Source organism: Barbatula barbatula (genome assembly GCF_947034865.1).
Source record: "Barbatula barbatula genome assembly, chromosome: 14".
NCBI classification, from domain to species: domain Eukaryota; kingdom Metazoa; phylum Chordata; class Actinopteri; order Cypriniformes; family Nemacheilidae; genus Barbatula; species Barbatula barbatula.
In genome coordinates, this window is record NC_136777.1 from 8476011 (window position 1) to 8497304 (window position 21294).

At 39.2% G+C, this 21294-nt stretch overlaps 1 protein-coding gene across 15 annotated transcripts; it reads right to left on the reverse strand.

Annotated features, from left to right (window-relative positions):
* Positions 1-827: 827 nt before the first annotated feature.
* Positions 828-18125, reverse strand: ldb1a (LIM domain binding 1a). Of its 15 annotated transcripts, none has more exons than XM_079473899.1 (13): positions 17919-18125; positions 17726-17794; positions 15809-15909; positions 7259-7361; positions 6926-6970; positions 6209-6284; positions 5928-6033; positions 5444-5616; positions 4897-5019; positions 4715-4798; positions 3938-4061; positions 3711-3847; positions 828-2442 (listed from the first exon to the last, which is right to left on the reverse strand). In XM_079473899.1, the coding sequence occupies exons 3-13, from the start codon at positions 15834-15836 to the stop codon at positions 2389-2391; spliced, it is 1053 nt and encodes a 350-aa protein (XP_079330025.1). In that variant the 5' UTR covers positions 15837-15909; positions 17726-17794; positions 17919-18125; the 3' UTR covers positions 828-2388. The 15 variants fall into 15 exon arrangements, with proteins under 15 accessions (XP_079330025.1, XP_079330026.1, XP_079330024.1 ...); XM_079473904.1 differs by having other exon boundaries at positions 831-3137; XM_079473901.1 differs by having other exon boundaries at positions 834-2442; positions 5928-6030; positions 17919-17964.
* Positions 18126-21294: the final 3169 nt, after the last annotated feature.

The window sequence follows — 21294 nt, forward strand, 5'->3', positions numbered from 1 at the left end:
ACATGTTTGTTAGATTTACCTTAAGTGATTAAAGATTATAGTTCATATGAGTCCGATGATGACAGTGAACAAACATACAGTAGGTACTCATAATTCATATTTACACATGAGTAGAAGGGTGACAAACTTAACATTGACATTTGTTCAGCATATGCTTTTAACCGAAGTGGAGTAGAGATCAAGTTACTTATTGGCACAACACAGTAAATCATTCAGATTTCCTGGAAGCAAGCAATTGTAGAACCATTTACATTGTAATACAGGCAATATCAGGATAGTTCACCAAAAAATGAAAGTACTGTCATCATTTACTCACCTTCGAGTTGTTCCAAATCTGTATAAATTTCTTTGTACTGACTGTTTGCTGTGTACAGTCTTCAAAATGTCTTATTTTGTGTTCAACAGAACAACAAAAAAGATTAAGTAATTTGTCCTACTATGGGAGTAAATTGGGGGTACGATCCGTTTGGTTGTAAGCATTCTTCCAAATATCTTTCTGTACAAAGAAACTTATACAGATTTGGAACAACTCGAAGGTGAGTAAATGATGACAGAATACATTTTTTTGGTGAAGTATACCTTTGGTGGTGGCTTTGTTTTTCCGTTGTGATAACATTGAGGATTTTTCCCATATTGTACTCAATAACTGTTCTTCAGAATTTAGTACTCTGAGAAAAGAAAGATAAACTGTACATATTGACTAAACACGCCAGCATAAAAAAAATGTCTTGAACAGTAATGCTGTTTTTGTTTTGTAAATTATTAACCACAGATAAATTTAATGACTGTGGAGAATCAAAGTCATTTTGAACCATGTACGCCACACAGCAGCTGTGAAATTTCGTTTTTATTGTTTCATACATCAATTGTCAATGGCAGACACTAGGCAAAAATATAGTTATAAAACAACCACTAATAAAGTGGCTCTAGGAGAGGAAAGAGCAAACATGGGATTGTGGCCGATATGGTAAATGGACCCTAAACACTGTATTTTACATATGACAGAATTGTTTAGAAAAGCAATACATTTTTCGTATAATGTTGCCATAGACTCGTGGTGAGAGGGTTTAATCATTATTTATAAGATGAAGAGTTTACAGGAATGCCCTCTGGTGTTTCAAAACCCAATACGCTGTAACCTGAAGAGGGAAAATAATGATCTGGACTGTTTTAGCCTTACCTAATAAGACTTCTTATTAAATTCCATTTACAAGTTTGTATGCAATCTGAATAAAAACGCTGAAATAATGAGGCAACATCAAATACACAGCAACATGTATTGTCTTGATATATAATGCAATGACAAAGACTTTAAAAAAATAAATACATTGTACATTGACTTAAAAACTATAATCTACCTTCTATGGCAAAAGGTAGTTCTTCGGTGAAAGGTAGTACCTTTAATGTCTCTAGAAACATGTTTTGAAACGAGAGGTTCAGTTTTACTTTTGACATACGACAGATTCTTTAGTGAAAGTTGAAAGAGGCTTCTAAAGAAGAGTAAATAGAATTACACTTATACAGAACTTGGCTACAATCTTAAATATACAATCACAAATACACAAACAAAATTATGGAAAAAAAATACTTTTATAAATGTGTTGATTAAAGGATCTTGCTTCTTGGTCTGTAGCATTAGGGAAGAAAAATTAATAAAGTGTATATCTCATATACCATCTTCAAAAAAGTTTTCCTAGATGTTCCTAGCAAACGAATCAGTGTGAACGACTGAGTTAAACAAAAGCTTTCGACTTGATCGGTTCTTTTGTAACTAAAAAGTACACAGCTAGGTTCTGGCCACCTGCATTTTATCTATGATCAGAATGTAATGCCAGTGGTAATAACAGTGTGGGATTAAGATCCGGCAAATAATGGGACTGTTACAACTGAACTAGCTAATGTCTGACACATGCAGTTCTCAGACATACATGCTATGATCAAGTCATCCTTTTTCAGTGACAATCTAAACAAACAGAATGAGAGTAACGATGTAAAACTCAGAGCAAGTAGCATCTACTTACAATAATATTGATAACAATACAAATTTTTTTATTTTACAATGAGATTGACAGCATTTTTTCCAGTTAAAGATTATCGTTTTTTAATAAGAACAAAATTCATCAATTTTTTTTTAGGAAAAATAGATCCAAAATACAGTGACAAGAGTGCAAAGGATATCTAGAGTTTTGTCTGCTTGCTTATTTTCTCCTTAGAAATAGTTATAAAAATAAAAAAACAAAAACAAAATACAAAAATTAAACACTTCCTTTGAGTCTGGCTTTATGGTCGGGCTCATTCTCCGTGACCATTTTGGGCATGACCAAACTCAAGAACCTCAATGCTTTACACTTTATTTTGTTTAACTTTAAGGACTTTACGTAGTGGTTCTCAACTCCGGTCCTCAAGCTCCGGTACTGTACAGGTTTTTGTTCCAACCAGGTCCTACAAAACAAATAATTTAGGTTTTAAAAACGGAGCGTTGGGTTTGAGTCTGAGGTGCACACAATGGTCATCACTAGCCTAAACGCTTAAATAAACGTGATCCTTTCCTGTCAGGTGAGCACAACAGAAACGGCCGTGCGTGTCACAGCACAGCGCGCACAGAGAGACCCGAGGTTGGAACAATAACCCACAGATACGGCTGCCTTCGCTAAGCCCGATCGAGTCGAGGCTCTGACTGATGGCATGGCTGGAAAACGACTCTCAAAGAATCAACGAAAACAAAATCAACAAAATGCTGTGTTTCACGGATGGCGATGAGGAGTTTTACTTTTGCACCGTATGATACAAAAAACAAGAGCCAATCGAGGACTAATCAAGGCAGAAGGCTAGGACCAGAAGGCCGGCTTTAGGAAATGTCATGCGAGTGTGTCCTCAAACAAGCCTTTCGCTAGCCCCTAATGCTTCTACTGGGATGACTGCGAGGTGGGGTTTTCATTTTTGCTCTCCTGGCTGGAGGGAGCTTTGATGTTCCAGGGGCTGTTGGTGCCCAGGGCTGGGGAACTGTTGAAACTGTCCTCGTCGTCGATGCCATTGGCCGCATCAAACTGTGTGTTCTCCAGCCGCGTGATGAGCCGCTCATCCTCGTCCCCGAACTCCCCTCCCATCAGAGTGGGCTCTCCCACCATCATCACATCCTGCAGGGGACAGGAAGGGGCGCAAACATTATCCCCACAATCCGGGGGTGCTCCGTGGGGACGCGGTGGCTTTCTACACCACGCCGCAACCGCAGAAGTAGACCGCCACTATTCTGCCCGCTATAAGACACTTGCGCCCAATTCCTGAAGCCCAGCGCAGTTCACCAGCCACAGGAACTTAAACTGTGTGTGTGTGTGAAAAGGCTAAGTTCAGTCATTGGGGAACAGTGTGGAACATTAATTAGCTCTGCCATAGTGAAAAGATCCACGGTGGGCATCCCGGATCCTTGAGTGCTGCACGGGTTTATTCCACCTCGGGTCTCAAGTAACGGCTGCGTCTCTAGAGCTCAAAACACCCAACAGGCTTTAACAGACTTGACAAAATTCATAAAAACCCACAGACCTGCGGCCCAAAAGGACCAGGGACTGCCCAGCATTGGATCATGTCCACTTGTCTCTATAAGTCGGGTCTGTCTTCCTATTGTTACTCGCCCCCGCCCTCCTCCCGCCACCCATCTCCCGCAGCTCGTGCGTAGCTACAAACGGACATTAAAATGAGATGCTTACAGGTACCTGGCTGGAGAGCGCAAAACCGCCGGCTGGACTTTTCTTTTTACTGTTGCTGTTGTTGCCCCCTCCCGAATTCATGGTGCTGCCCCCCGACATTTTTCGTTTTCTTCGTTTGCTGGGGGCTTGTCTCGCAGGCTCGGCTGGAAAGAGAGAGGAGTGAGGTTATTTAGGAAACTCTGGATGGAGTATTGGTTGGATGTTTGGTGTGGTGAAAGTCACCTGATGCTCACCTGGTGGGGCCACCATCCTCTGCCATTTCTGAAACAGACAGGTTTTCAGGCAGTCCCGTGGGCTGAGACTGTACGTCTTGTGTCTGGACATCAGCTCCTGCATGGGCTCTAGAATAACACAAAGCTATAGGAGACAACAACATTGTTCGGTTAATTAAAAAACGGATGAGAAAAAAAAACTGAAATATTACATTAGATTCAACTTTATTGTCATTACACATATACAAGTACAGTGTAACGAAATGTAGTTTAGGTCTAACCAGAAGTGCAGTTAGCAAGTGCAGGATATACAGTTCGAATAAATACAGAATACAATATGAGAGAATATAATACAGTGGGCATGGACTATAAAAATGTTTTGCAGTAGGTATGTTCTATGAAAATATGACAGTAGGTATATACTATGAACAATATATACAGATGGCTATATACTATGAACATTAATGTACAGGTGGATATGAACAGATAATAATTTAGACTAAAATAGTGCAAGTGACTTAGGTATGCATAAATTATTGACATTGGCTATTAAAGTTGCAGTGCAATAGGTGAGTTAATGCAGTTGTTGAAGTTAATGCAGTTATTAAAGTTACGGTGCAGTATACCAGTTAATGCAGTTAATAGGTTGCAGTCCAGAAGATGAGTTAAAGCAGTTAATAAGGTTACAGAGCAGTAGATTAGTTAATGCAGTTATTGCATTAACTAAAATATACGGGCAGACAAAAAAAATAGATTTTCATACTGATCTTTCTGTAGGGTCATGTGTGATGAACTTACTCGGAGGTAGTTCAGCGTGGAGTTAGATAAGCCACATCTCGTGATGTTTTTTGAAAGCTGGTCAAGCATTTGAGGGTCTTGAGACTGTTGGAAAATGTTATAAACAAAGAAGTGTAAACTTTAAGCATTTGCGTCTTTGAAGCAGCGTGATGCGATACAGTACCATCAAATGACAAACTCACATGCATTGCCAGGATGCTCCTTGGCACGACCTCTCTATGCTGTCTGATACTGAAGTGCCACGTTTTTATACGCATCATGTCATCAAACATAAACTCCAGGTACAGTCGGCCCTCCACACACACCTGTAGAGATAAAAGCACTTTACAGTTCATACTGTTAGTTCAACAACAGGTCCAGTACCTCTGAATGGCAATCCAATGACAGGACTGGTGTGTTCTTATTGCAGATCTTATTGAATGGAAGTACTTTGATTTCCATTTAAGATTACAACAAGAGTTGATGTAAGCCTTATTTGACACCACATTCACTTCGGAAAGGAAATGAACGGGCAACACATAAAGGCTAATATACAATATATAAATAACAAAATGTTTCTGACTTGAAACTTACATTATGTGCAACTGTGGTCATACTAGGGATGGGCCAGATGATACAGGACATCTTTATGATTGAACTGTCGACAACCCATTGTCTAAGATAGAGACTTTATAAAGCCCCTTGTCTGCACAAAAAGTTAAATTTTATTTACATAGAAGATGACAATACCTGCGTGAACATGGGTTTGCCATTTTGTGTAACCATGGTGCACTGATCGCAGTCCAGGGACACGAAGTTGTTGTGGAAAGACTCCTTGGGATGTTTCAGCACATAAAAGAGCTCGGTGGCCCCGCCCTCAAAAATACTTCTGAAGTATCGTGGGATTAAAGTCCTACCAATAGCTGCAAATACAGAAAAGGGAAACTGAACATGCTTCCTTGTCGTTTTGTCTATACTGTATTACGCAAAGCTATTCAAAAACATGAAGTGTAACTATATTTATAACAATTTACTGAAGTATTTTTTATCTATCTTTTATTTCTCTTATTGTTAATCAGTCTCACACTTCCACATCTATTGAAACAACAAATTGTTGGTAAGTGCTGCATGTTTTTGTGTATTATGAAATCATATTTTGTGTTAATTGTTTGTATAAGGTACTGGGAAGAATACTGTTAGCATGACTGAACAAAAATATATAAGAGGATATTACTATATCGCTTGGGTCCATCTTCCAGACAGAATGTGATAGTCAGCATAGCATCATCTTCAAAAAACTCTGTAGTGAATGCATCCCACCACAGATTGTCACAGTCCTGCTGAGAAAAACATACAAAAAGCAATTAATTTATTATCTTAATAAAAAATAATTTTAATAGGATAAAGAAGGCTACATAAAAATTGTCTGTGTGATTTGCATGCAAGATAAACAAACTTTAAAAAAAAAAAATTAAAACGGTGAGTCATCACAGTCAGAAGGAAGCTTTTCCCTACCTCTGTCCAATTCTGTAGCCTTTTATTAAGCTCGAATATTCTGTAGTCTGTTTGATTCCCATACGGTGTGTGCCTCCTGCAGGTAACATGTATGTATATATTAATGATGTAATAACCAACAGAGGAGAAAGTTATATCTATTCATTATTCATTAGATTAGATTAAACTTTATTGTCATTACACATATACAAGTACAATGTAACGAAATGTAGTTTAGGTCTAACCAGAAGTGCAGTTAGCAAGTGCAGGATGTACAGTTAGAATAAATACAGAATACAATATGAGAGAATATAATACAGTGGGCATGGATTATAAAAATGTTTTGCAGTAGGAATGTTCTATGAAAATATGACAGTAGGTATATACTGTGAACAATATATACAGATGGCTATATACTATGAACATCAATGTACAGGTGGATATGAACAGATAATAATTTAGACTAAAATAGTGCAAGTGACTTAGGTATGCATAAATTATTGACATTGGCTATTAAAGTTGCAGTGCAATAGGTGAGTTAATGCAGTTGTTAAACATACACCTGTTTCAACAAAATGTTCAGAGAATGTAGAAAACCACTGCAAGCTTTTAAATGATCTGGTCTACATATATAAATATGAAATGCCTTATCAAAAAAGTCTAAATCTGAAACTGTGTGAAAATATAGTTATTGCTTAATCGGGACCTCAAAAAATATATAATACATAACACACTCACCCCATTCCAGGTTCCATGTAAGAAGGGGGATACATTGGTGTTGGACTGTAATACAAGAATCATTATGAAGGTTTACACATATATAACCCCAATAAACAATTTCATTAATAATGTCTGCAATGTTTACAGCTTTGGCTGCCCAAAAATAGGGTAATAAATAATAATAATAATTCATTACATTTATATAGCGCCTTTCTGGGTCCTCAAACTCATGCAACTCATAAACATCAGAACGCAATACAGATCTGCTTTAGCTAGATACAATTATAACATGTAAAAAAGTAAAGAGAACACATGCAGCCTTCCCTATGAAGTGAATGTTTTAAATCGTACCCCACATCTCTATCCAGCATTGCGCCTGGGTGAAATGGAGGGAAGGCACTACCGTTGGGAGGCTCCTTTGGGGAGTACAGTTTGAACGACTTGGACGAACAGCCTATGATACAAAAGACAAACAATGAGTCAGAGAACACAGTCTCATATGTAATACAATGCATTTTTTTTTAATCCACTCAAAAATTGTACAGCAAACATTTTAATCTGCACGCTGATCCATTAGCAACAGCTGCGGGTGAACATACAAAACCATGCAGGTATTTGTTTCGCTTTAAAAATAATAATTTTATACAATATAAGACATTGTCTTGCTCTATTCCCCACCCCCAATGACACATCCCATCCCCCATTCAGTTAGCTCTGGTTAGTACTATATCCCTAACAGCCTAACACCAAGGCTACGCCTAATCTAATGCAATGTACAAATTACTCATTGATTGAAGGGTTATTCACATTTCATTTTTTTATACAGTAAATTGGAGTGAATTTAATAGCTCAGGGTCCAGATTCAAAAACAAGGCCACACAAACCAATCTGCCGCTTCCTTGAGTCTCGTTGACCAGTTTGTCTCTGTATGACTAATGCATGTAAGCAAAGGCCATTATGAGTATAGGAATCTTCAACATAAAAACAAGAGGCAATCAATCTTTCATGTTAATCTACAGACCCAGACACCATAAAATACAACATACGTATATGTATTTTTGCATACATATGCACGGTAAGATTATTACTAGTATTCCCACCCGTTAAAAACAATTTATCGCGACACGCTACGCAGTCCGAGTTATAAGAGTGCATTGTGTCAACAGCCATGACAGGATCGTAACAGTACAAAAGACGAATAACAAAATTATTTACAAGCTTGTAGTTTTTAATATTAAAAAATAACATTAAATAATAAAACAATGTTCGAAAATGTTGTATCTAGGTAATATGAAGTACTCAGAAACTTTTTATTACAAAGAACTAAGGCTGGCCGTTCGATGTGTGCACATTTGTGCTAAGCTAGCCACACTTTAAAACTTCCTGCATTTTACGAATACGTCCCCTAATCCACAATGGCCAGATTCATCTTTAAATTCACAACTCGCTTGATTTTAAAACAATGTTTTGCCAGATTTACACACGAAACTGCCTGATATTACTACATACTTGATAGCTTAGCTTAGCTAGGCCAGACGCCTCGCAACGACAGGCGAGGCCCTGAACAGGATCCCAACAGAGTAAACAGCATTACCATAGCGACGCGATTCAACGCATTTCCTCGTATTCTCGGTAGCTAACGTTAAATCTCGCAACGAAGAACTTTTGCAATGCTCGCAGGCTTTAGTCGCACCTGCAGAAAAATAACCAGGAATCGACGGTCTCCCTCCTCGGTCCTCTTGATAATATCCCGGCCTGTCGGTCGCTGTTTTTAATGCGCGGAGAGCCGTAACGTCAGCATTACCCCTTTAAAACCATTGCGCTGCGCAAACGGTGAGTACGAAATGCAGTTGCAGTATTGGAAGTTGTAGAGGGGTTTAAAAGGAACCCCGACTCAATGGGGTAAAGAGGAAATGTGCTCGTGCGACCCTTTGTTCTCGCAACGAACAATGGCACAGGCCCGTCTGTGCGTGCAACCCCCTCAACATTCGCTGGTTACTCTGCTGGAGGAGCATCAATCCCTCCATCCAAACCCACTCACCCCTCCCCCAGACGCGTTTAACATTTATACCGAGATTAGATTACACTGTGCTTTAGTACTTCACCGTCACATGACTTGAATGAAATCACTGCAGAGGCAAAATCATTTTTGTGATCAACAAATAACTGTTCAAAGAAACAATTCCAGCTCACTGCATTGCGTGGCCCTACAATAGTAGTAGGCTACACTGCACTTGTTTCAGATGTATGGCTACATTTTTTTGTATTTATTTTATTTGTTAGGAGCTAGGATCTTAATTGCTTTTAATTAATCTTCTCCGATCCAGTATTGCAATTTATAAAAAATATAAAACAATATATGAATGAGTATGATAAGCTTTAAAATTTAGATTTATAGTAATAGTGTAACTATACTAATAACTATGATAATAAATATTGTTTTTATGGATAATAGCAAGAATGGGAAGGATACAGCTCATTTATTCTACAGTATGGAAACATAAAAAACAATGGTTCGTTGATTCCAGTTCAGTGGCAAAATAAACATGATTTTTTTATGGCTGATGTACAGTATGTGTACTACTCATATGAGATAACATCATGAGGAAATGCTAATAATAATTCATCATTGGGAAAAACATAATTGACTACTATAGTAGTAAAATTGTATGTTCTGTTGAACACAAAAATTGGGATATTTTGAAGAATGTGAAAGCAAACAGTTCTGGGGCACATCTGACTACCATTAATTTTCCTGCTAGTCAGTGATGTCCCCAAAATGTAAATTGCTAACATTTTTTCAGATATCTTTGTGTTCAAATAAACAAAAAATATTATACAGGTTTGGAAAAACGTGGATTAATAACTCATGACTATGAACTAATGAATTACAATTTTGGGGTGCAATATCCCTTAAAAATTACATGCAGCTCCTTTTTTGTTTCACAGAGTAGGCCTACAGAAGGCCATACAAGTTTTGATGAATATAAGAGGGTAAATTATGACATATCCTGTTAACTATATCAGTGGCAGGTCTTTGGGATCAAAATGTCATCTTTTTTTTGTCATCCTTTAAAGACAAAGACTATAACAACTCAAGCCATATAATTTACGAGATAGTATATGGCTATATTACATTCACTGGGATTGAATAAGCACACCAATTCACAACAGTCAGTGGGTCACATGCAGGCACATGTCAGGTCTCTTTAAAGAAACCTAGCCATACTCTCAGATAAACTGGAACAACATTGCCCTCTATTGTCAATGAATGGGCATAATCCATGGATCACATAACTGCATCACAATTGTTTTAACATAAATACAACCGTACAATCGTCCATCACAATTTAAAGCAAACATTGAAAGTAAATAAGGATGATTATATAATTTAGTGGTTTTAGAGTACAAAAAAGTTCAACACTTGTTGGTTAAAATTTATTTAGAATAGCATGCATCAATGAATCATTCTCAATAAGACCAGAAATATGTGTTAGGGTCAATTTTTATTTCATATTGAATCTAAATGTTGCATCCAGACACGCTGAACGAGATTATAGGATTATAGCTGAACTTCACTGGGGGCCCTTGCTAAATTAATTTATGAGCTTTTTGAAGTTTTATGGAGCTTTGTGAATGTTCTTCATCTTTGGCAGTTTTAAACGCTTCTATGGGGAAAAGGCTGCACTCGGCCACGGCTGACAAATTCTCTCTCCCTGATGAGGCCCCTGCTTGGCTCTCAAGGCTCCAGGGGCTCTTTGTCATCCCACTGCCTCATCTCTCCCGAACACAAGTGCAGGCGGATCCATGTGCCTCACGTTCACCCAGGCTGCTCGCAGCTACACGGCTGGCGAAGCGCGATAATGCTCTGGCGACAGACAACATATGTGAGAGTCATACTAACTACGGTGGAGGACTGACTGCAGTACAAATCATATCTAATGGCTGTCCCCACTCAGAAAACATGTAGGAATGAAATGTAATGTGTTTTTTACATTTGATGTGATGTTTTTTAATAAATCAATATTACTTAAGGTAAATAAATGAAATATCCTAAAGATTTGAGAAAATTAGTATCTTTAAAACATATCGCTAATATAAGGAGTTATATGGGATACATCATCTAAAAAATAAAAACTCCGTCATCATTTTTCCTTCGGTGGAACACAAACAAAGATTTCTCAGTGTGTTTTTTTGGCCCATACAATAAAAGTAACTCATCTAGACAACAGCAATGGACACACTTTAGAAGAATCCCATAGCAGTGGTTTTAAAAAGATGATGATGTTCTGCGGTTACCCAGCAGGAAACTGCTTCTTCAGGCCTTTAAATATCTAGTGCTCTACAGGTGATTCCTTTTCCTTTCATTACAAACCCCTCATTACCACCTAAAAGTCTTACATGCGTCACATTACCAGAGACATACGCAAAGCCAAGAGAACCCATTAGTGGATTAAACGGCCTGTTTTTCCACAAGCGTCTCTTTGATATCTTCAAGCCATTAAATCGCCAGAAAACATAAATGTCTATGCTGTAAGAGGAAACAAACCAAGATCTCTCAATGGCCTCAGCGTTGGCATGAACTAGCAACACCCTATAGTAAAACACTTATCCTCAGTCCTCCAGTGGGACTGTGCCTGTAATAAATGTGCTGTTAGTCACTTTGGATATGAAAGTGTCTGCTAAATGACTAATAATTAACGGTGGTCTTTGTATACTTTGTTAGCAAACACTATGCCATCAAACAGAAGTGTCAGACCTCAAATACCAGCTGGAGAATTATTTGATGAGAATGCAGAGAAAATCAATGAGAAGTAAAACACATTTGCCGTCACTAGGAATAAATCAGCTCGGACACATTCGCTATTGCCTATGTAAAGTGGTGAAAAATTCAGGTAGGGGTGAATGTGTGTGTATGATGTGCTATTATCAGACGCAGTGTGTTTCACCTAGAAACAGCAGCCGCAGGGTTGGGTCATATGAGTTTATTATAGTCTCAGGTCAGGATCGACTAAATTGGGAAATTTTATAGACAATACTTATTATCAACAAGGTTTATATTAATTTCTGAAAACTATAAAAAAAAAGATTCCTAAAAAACTATTAAAACCAGAAACTTTGTTACTAGAAATCAAATCAAATATCCGTTTAAATATTATTTGAAACAATAAAACTAAACTTAAATGCTCACTTAGCAATTAAATTGAGTAAAATTGAGGAACTACTAAGAATTACGAAAGTACTAAAATGAACATGAAAACTAAAAATATAAGAATAAATATACATATTTTAACACATAACCCTAACCCTTATATTAACTAAATGAAATACACTACAATAAAAACAAAACTATAATAATCATATACAGTCTTATGTTTCTTCAAATCCCTTACGAGACAAAGAGGCTTTTCTCATTCCCTCTCTAAATATGTCTTTGAGCTCTTTTGAAAAAAACGTATTTTATTATAGGCTAATCACAATTTAAGCACTTTATTATGTAAAATAAATGTTTACATTTTTCCTAAAAAAATTTAATGGTGCTTTCTCATGCAAAAGATTCTGCCACAGTCATACAGTATTGTTAACGGACGTTAGGGTGCTGTGATGTAGTGTCAGAGTGTTGCTATGGTTTTGTGAGTGGTTGCTAGTTTCCTGACCCAAGCTTCCAGCCCATGGTACGATACTGGTCTGCAAATTTTGCTTGGGTCTCTGGAATGTATCCGCTGTTTTAGTCGAAAAGCTTAACAATTTGCTTCAAAGTCTACTATTGAACGGTTTGCCATATCATGCATACATTTGAATTGAATAATAATAATGTTTCCTTTCTACTCAGAAGTCACATTGTTTCTTACTGTAGTGGAGTTGTGAAGCTGGCGAAAGCTCATCTAATATTCCCTCACCATCACTGAAACGTGACATAATGAGCAGCAACATCCTAATATTGCCAGTGGCTGACAAGTTAAGGGGAGAGTATTTTCTGCACAGGAAGCCATTTTGTTCTTGCTCTGTGTAATGAGACAGATCTGTGCGGCTCCGGAGCACGGGTGGGGGGGATGGGATGCGCGCACACACAAAACACACTGTGCACAGGCATTGCCAATCCAGCAGGGAAAGTGTAAATCAGTAAAGCTTCTCTTGACTTGTCAGGCACACCCTACCCATGCTCTTTGCTCCGGTGGCCGTTGTGCAACATGAAACAGGCCAGCTTTGTTAGGTTGCTATTTTAGCTTTGCTGAAAGTCGTTTCCTTTGAATCGATGGGGCCATCTGCGTGAGGTAACGGAGCACAAGAGAGGCAGATTGGAGAGCGGTTTGAATAGAGTGGATGTGTGCGTGAGTGGGAGGATGGAGCTTTTAGCACCAGCACTCGTGCAAATAGCTCACGTTTAAAAGCCTTGGCATGGGTGGTTATCTTGCTCAAACAAAGCTATAAAGGGGGGCATTAAAAAGATGCAATCCGTGGTCTGCAACACGCAGTGCTATACGTGCAGCCCACATGAGCGAAGGAATGTAAACAAACCAGACTTCAGACGAAACCTGTGCCAAGAGGAGGGGCAAAGATAGGGGGGATGCGTCTTGTATCTGAGAGACATGAACATCACAGTCAGGCTTTATGGAGCTCGTCTGCCTTTTATGAAACAGCACTAAGGGACCCCACACAAAAGCAACTCAACAGCCATCTCGCTTTCATTTCAAGCCTCTCTCTCCCCGTCTCCTTTCTTCTCGGCTCCGTCTTTCCCGCCTCCCTCCGCAAAAAAGGAAAGCAATCAGGACACACGTCTGTGGAAATTTCCATGACTACGCTCATAAAAATGTACCCTTGTGACTTGATTTTAAACAAATGTTATATGCCAAATTTTGGCTTGTTTATCAGTGGGGTTGCCAGAGAGGCTTTCATGTGCTGAGATAAAAATCTTTCTCAAAGGCGTCTGAAGAAACTGCTTGCCCAATGTGTTTAAGACACCAAATCAACACCGGTTCTAACTTGCCTTTCATCTGAAACCTTATTTTAAATCTGCAGTCGCGTTGAGGGAGAGGACGGACATTGCGTGTCCTATGATGCTGATATCTTTCCATGAAGCAACTCAGATCTCAAGGTTTGGAAACTTCTATACACTGAACATATATTAAAACGTACCCTGGTGATCCAGAGACTATATCTTGTGAGAGGGATGCAGGGAAAGACCAGGTCAGAAACAAGGCTTCCTGTGTCTACGGGTGTAAATTAGTCCTCTCTGTTTGGGAACTGGCTCACATATGTCTCCAGAGCAAAGTCAACATGAGACACATCTTGCAGAAGATTAAAGTTTATTCCTCTCTGTGCATTCTTGAACACACTTGATCTGCTATAGATGATCATTATCGGCCCAACAAGTCTGAGCAGTATTTTAACCTTCAGTCTAGAGAAACCACAAGCTCTGTAGTTCATTTATCTGCAGATTTGGATATTCCACCAAAAGGCAAAAGAACAGGAAAATCAGCTTTTTGTATTATACCTTGTCACTGGTTTCACACAACATGTCTCACAAGTTATATGACCAAACATATTAATGACATTAATGTTATGATCAGAACACAAAGTTCATAACATTTAATGAGTTGAAGATTTCTTCACCAGATTTCTGCACCTACCAATTTAAAACTAAAGATTCAATCATACTGGCCCGGTTTCACAGACAAGGCTTAAAACTAGTTTTAATAAAAAGATTTTAAGCTGTCTTAACTGAAAATAACTTGCCCTAGCATATCTTAAAATATGCCAGTGCCATTGTTCTGTCTTAAGATTCACACCAGTAATGTTTCTTTTTTTATTATTATAAAAGTGACTTGAATATGCGAATTCAACTAAGGCATTGTCCTGGCTTAAGCTTGTCTGTGAACCCGGGCCATGGTGAATTATGCACGTGACAGGTTGCATAATTCCATAAGTTAGTTAGGAGAAATGTTTAAGATTTCAAAGTATTATGAGAACAACAAATGCATAAGAGTCTATGCACGTCCTTAGCTTGAATATATAGTTCACCCAAAAATAAAAATTCTGTCATCATTTACTCACCCTCAGATTGTTCCAAACTTGTATGTATGTATTTATTCTGTCAGTAACCAAACAGATCTCATCCCACATTGACTCCCATAATATTTATTTTCCTATACTCTGGCAGTAAATGGAGAATGAGATGTGTCTGGTTACTGACATTCTTCCAAATATCTTCCTTTGTGCTCAACAGAACAAAGACATTTATACAGTTTTTTGCAACAATCTGAGAGTGAGTAAATGATGACAGAATGTTTATTTTTGGGTGAACTATCCATTTAAATGTTTCCATTCAACAATTCCCTGCAACTGCCTCATATGGTCAAGTAACACCTAAAACAGCTTTCAGAAAACTGTAGAAATAAGAAAACGTCTCTCTGAACTGCCAAAACATCCTGCTTAAGTAAAGCTTTAACATGTTCCTCTATGCAAAGTACTTTAAGATGTGCGAATGAGGGCTGACGTCACACAAGAAGGAACGCACTCTACTCAACTACTTCAAACCAGTCAGAGAGGCTATTCAGGTCATGGTAACGTTCAGGAAGTCTCTGCTAAGGGTTCACATATAAAAATCTACACACAACTGCGTTCCATTTCATGTGAAATTCAATAAACAAATGAACTGCACAGGAATGCAGTGTTTATTCTCTCTTCAGTTTTATTTAATGTGATATTTTCACTTCATACAAACACACCACAGATAATATGATACAAAGCAATATATGTTCGAAGTGTCTCCAGATTACTGGTGCATGAGACATGTGAGATCTTCCAGGTAGCGCTCAGTATTTCATCCCCCTTAAAAAAATCCCCATGCTGTTTCGCAACTCCAGAAGCTCTCCACGCAGAAGAGATTAGAGCTCTTACCTGGGCAAGCACAACCTCCAACAGACATCTTCTCACATGTTTGGCACTGCTCTTAATGAAACGGTGTTGTTCAGTCCACGCACTGTTCGCATGGGCTTCTTCTGAGAAATAGAAAGGGGTGGGGAGTCAGTAGGAGGAGGGCACAAAAATCAAAATGTAGAAACAAGAGCTCAGCGAGAAGCAGGAAGTAGGAATTACACTCCTGCTCGACACTGCGCCCAGGTTCATTAATATGCAAATTGCAATACTTGTGGGAGGGAGAAAATATGAGAGTGAGACAGAGATTGTGTGTGTGAGACAGAGGAGAGGATCAGTGGGGGGGGGGGTAAAGCAAGAGCCAACGTTGTCAAAGTGACCTGTGAGGCATATTTTAGAGCATGTGATGCTGTTCTTTTTCTGTAGATGTATTGCCTATTTTTGCCTTGCGCGAGATAAACAGAGGCAGTCGGAGCCCAGAGGCTCAGAGTCATTACTGCCTAGTGGAGCTACGACACACTGCACAAACACACACGTACAGCCTGCCTTCCTGAAGCTCCCTGGGGTCTATTGCACAGCTCACCCCTGCCAGAGTGAGACACACTCTCAATCTGCTGCATGACTGATCTCGTTCTTGTCCTTTTACAGCTATGGTCTTCTATCTTGTGCTTGATTTGTACATTGCTGCAACATCTCCTTTGTTCTCCTTGGGGGGTAGTATTGCACAGTGATGGTTTCAAATGGAAATTCTAACACAGAGAGCAATTTCATATACAATGATATTTACAAGATACCCCAAAGTACTGGGTACTCCGAAAACATGGTTAAACCATTTTTGTAAGTGTAACCAGCCAGCCTTTTATTAGTACTGACAAGAAAAAATATTCAGGTTATAGTTTTCAAAAGATTTTAAATAAAAAATGCAAAGCCTACCTGTAGAACCAGGACATTGGAGAAACGGCCTAGTGAGGAGTAGGCTACACTAAAGTTAATGCATTAAACTGCTTCAGCAATTCAATAAACAAGTCACCTTGAACGTAGAAGTTATTGCTCAAAATGAAATTAAATTCTGCTGGCTTTGTCGCATTCCTTCCACCCTCCCTTGGTTTGGAGCTCAGACTGTCTTTCTCTCAGTCCCAGAGGACATGGGGAGGTCCCCGTCCACATGGCACCCGCTCTGTGTCATCCCTGCGATCGATCCGCCACCTCCCTCGCTTTATCCTGCTCTCCCGTCTCAAAGCCTCTCCCCGAGTGGGCTGTGCTTCTAACTACCAAATCTCACACACCACTGGTCCTTTACGGCCCCTGTCAAACAGTCTGACAACTCCAGAGGGAGGAGTGAACGCTGAAAGGTTGAGAACAACCCCTTGATTTCACAGACTCTCATCTGGTGTTCCTAAGGGTACGGGGCGGTGCTTTCATCGCATCCTTGTTGATCTGTGTCACTTGTCACTCATAATCAATATGATGACACAGAGACAAGAGTTTTGGCGAACGCATGAGTGACTAGCCAATTGAATGTAAAACAAGACACTTTACACTTATCTGTTAGGTTCATTCATCCTTTCTGGAATTAGTTACTTATAAAGGTGACTAATAAACTGCTCACATTATTTACTCTCTGTAGCCAAAAGCTGTGGTCAGAAACACAGTATAAGCAAAGAACAAAGAGGTGTCTCCGCACAGCTCTTGGGGCTTTGAGGGAAATTGCTTTTAGTTTTTTAGAGCTACAGATTGGCTTTGAAGCCTCGTGCCTCGGGAGATGCTCTTCGCCACATTCGTGTCTCTCTCTCTTTCATTATCAGTCACACATTCGCACACTCCACTGAAAACAAAGATGATCCCTCCTCTGTCCTTCCTGCACACTCTCTGACATACGGCGGTGTGAAACCATTGTTGAACACTGAATGTTTACCTGCATGTGCTGACACACGCACTCACCTTCCCTCACAGGCGTTCCTGCTGTTGCCGTACTATCGAGGATCTATGATCAACTCTTAATCCAGTTAACTGCAGAAGAACAAAACCCAAAACATTCAGTGTGAAAGACAAAAGCATCCTTTGCACACATAATTACAGTACAAAACCGCATGCAAATTAATGTCAAGTTAATGCTGTTCGGTCACAATTTTACCTCTTCAGGGTGCCCGCTGTTTGTGGCAGTCGAAGCTCTGTGTATTGATGTTATGTAGCCAGGTCAATTAGCCCTAAAAAGCATGGAAAGAGAGAGAGAGAATTTAGAGAGCAAATGGAAGAGGCGGGAGAGAGCGCACGGATCCACTGGAATAAATATGACGCAGAGCCAGAGCAACTTCTCCAGCCCGCTGTACCCAGCGAGTGCACTGTCGCCATAGCAACGGCAGAGCAGTGATAGCTCGCCGGGGCACACAAGGCACGGCATTATTCTGACTCTCACTCACTGGAAATACACGGCTCCACGTAGGCAGGCAGGAGAACGGTCAGGCAGACGGGTGCCTCGTATTCAATTAACTCTTCTGGTCCTGGGGCCCGAGAACCCAGCCACCTGTGACCTGCTACCAGTAAAAAGACTGTTTAATGCAAAGGTTATTTGGGACGTAGCCAAACATGCTATAGATCAGCATTTGGATCTGAATTCTGTGGCAGACTGTTTTTAACAAAAAGTCAAATTGGATTTAGTGTAGTTTTATTGGTTTCTCTGGCCACCTCCTTGCTTTAAATTTCCAGTGTTCCACTCTGAGTCAAATGCAATGAATGTTTTGGAACGGAATCAAGAGGTCAAGGTTTGGCTAGTCTTGTGTAGAAAGACCTTGTGATGAAGGGTAAAAGTCTGATCCATTGCTCCTACTTAGGCATTTTAAATAGAAAGAGAAGGACACTTCAAGTAAACAATCACAGAAATACAACGTCATACAGCCAACTTTTTTTTTGACAAGTTGACCATGAGAAGCATGAGAAGCCATTGAGAAGTTTAACATCTAAGACAGAATGCATGAAACACTGTTGAACCACCCCTTTAACTTTCTGAATGTTATTCATTCATAAAATAACTATTGAACATCAAACTGATGATGTTCCTTAAAAAATACAAATTCGGTCATAATTTATTCACCTTTGAGTTGTTCCAAATCTGTGTGTAGTAAAAATGTTCTGATGAACACATAGAAAGATATCTGGAAGAATGCGTGTAACCATCAGTTCTTGGCCACAATTCACTACCATAGTTACACAAAAGAAGATATTTTGAAGAAAGTAGGAAAGCAAACAGTTCTGAGACACTGTTGACTATCATTGTAATTGTTCAATGGTGTCCAAGAACTGTTTGGTTACAAGCATTCTTCCAAATATCTTTCTCTTTGTTCACCAGAACAAACCTGGCTTCGGTTTATTAACAAATCATCAAAAGTAATCAAGTTAATACAAACACAACAACGAAAGTCTTCACCACGAGGTTTGGCCTCGATCAACATCTTAGTTTATAGAGTCCCTGTTATACAGAGGGTTCATGTGTCATGATACATATCGCTTATTTGGGCACTATACATCGTGGAAACTATTCTAGACATAGATCTTCTACCTAAGCATAATCAGATTACCAAGCAACGACACCTTTAACCACAATGTAGATAAGATCTCGGGTATGGCAGTTGACATCTGTTTCCCCCATAAATGAAGATTTACATGGGGAAGGCTTCATACACACAAACTATCAAGACAAGTAGTTTGCAACCTTTATATGTTGCATAAGCATCATTACAAGGTACAATCTAAATCAACAGGCAGCGCTAATTCTTCAGTCAAAGCCAAAGAGTCAACCTTGGCTGTCGCCACTTCAAAGTTAGAACAAAACGTATTATCTACTAATATTTCCCTTGCAAGTCTCATACATTTTTATTGATAGTTCTTGATGACGAATCAACCTTATCATTTGCGTAGCTTTGGAATTCAAGAACGCTTGGTTCTACGCTTGTTCTTCCTCTCCCCCTTATCCTGATTTTCTCTTGTTTTTTCTGGAGACGTTGAACAATAAAATCCTGCATGTCACACGTTACGGGTTCACTGTGAAAGGACATATACAAATCCTTTCTCAGTCCCTTTTCAACATTTGCATCATATACAACAAAGTCAATGGAGGCCAATGTTGTTGGGTTACCGACATTGCAAAACGCATATGAAAGATATTTTGAACACAACAAAGTAAGTCTGGCAGGTTTTGAACAACATGAGGGTAAGCAAATGATGGATGAAATTTTTTGGGGTGACCTATTGCTTCAAATTATTTAATATGTTCCTACATGTGACCAGGAAATTACATCCTTACCTGATGTTTGCCTTCATTAAGATGGCACAAGCCAGCAGGGAGTGATGCCATATATATGCACCACCACCAGTCCATTCTAAAACCAACGTAACTCGTGCCAGCTAAGCAACTACCACATAACCTTAACAGACAGAGCAATGGTCATACCCAGTCAGTATAATAAGCTTCATCCTAATTATCTGTCAAGCAATACAAAATCCTCCGCACAATGGTCTTAAGTGATCCCTTCACTATAATTAGCTTACTAAGGAAAATAATACAGTATGTTTAATAAACAACAGCTCCGGCCAACAAAGATATTAGAATTAGTTTTCTCTGTGTTTATGTTTTGAGCGGTGTCCGACTCTTGCCAAAAAAGCAAAGCTGAGTAATGACACAGTCTGCAAGAACCAAGAGCAATGAAGAATGCCAAGTGACTCTGTAAATGTGTTCCAGTCTCAACCAGTCTCAGCAGAACCTCCCCAGCGCAGCTGCTCTAGTGATGAGAGCAACACAATTGAAGGTGACCCACTTATTGTGCCTCGTCGTCTCTGAATATACTCTGTCCCAATTTTAACTTGTATCTGTTCATGACGTGTGGCATGGGGTGAAAGATGTTTGGTAGATGGTAGATCATAATGACCGAGCACAGATGCAATGTTTGATAATATTTTAAGTTAAAACAGTTCCCTCGGAAAAGAAAATATCACTTTTCTTGGAATCAGCAAACACATTTCCTGCTGACAAAAGGAGTTAGATAGCGTCATGCACAAATCTGCATAAAGTCCATCAGGTGTTGTAGTGACTGTATCATCCAGTGAATTAAAAATGAGAGATAATACTTCCATTGTCCTCGCTGTGCCAAGCAAAGGCCAACCGTGCAAATGTACAGCTAGTTTTTTCGATTCATCTGCCTCTGGCAACAGCAGCATATGCTGGAAAAGCTTGAGTAATTCAGTCAGAATGTTCTGTATAACTCAGAACAGAAAGGAAACCATGTGCACTTTATCAGCATCAATAGAAAATAACCATTGCATGTGGATTGGTGAAGATAAATGTAATTTAAAGAAATTGGTTGCCCAACCCATCATTTACCCTCAAACCTGTATTAGTTATTCTTCTGCCAAACACAAAAAAAGATATTTTGAAGAATGTCTGTAACCAAAAAGAATTGCCCCACCCCGTTGACCCACATTAGATGAACACAAAAGCACAGAGAAATTTCTCAAAC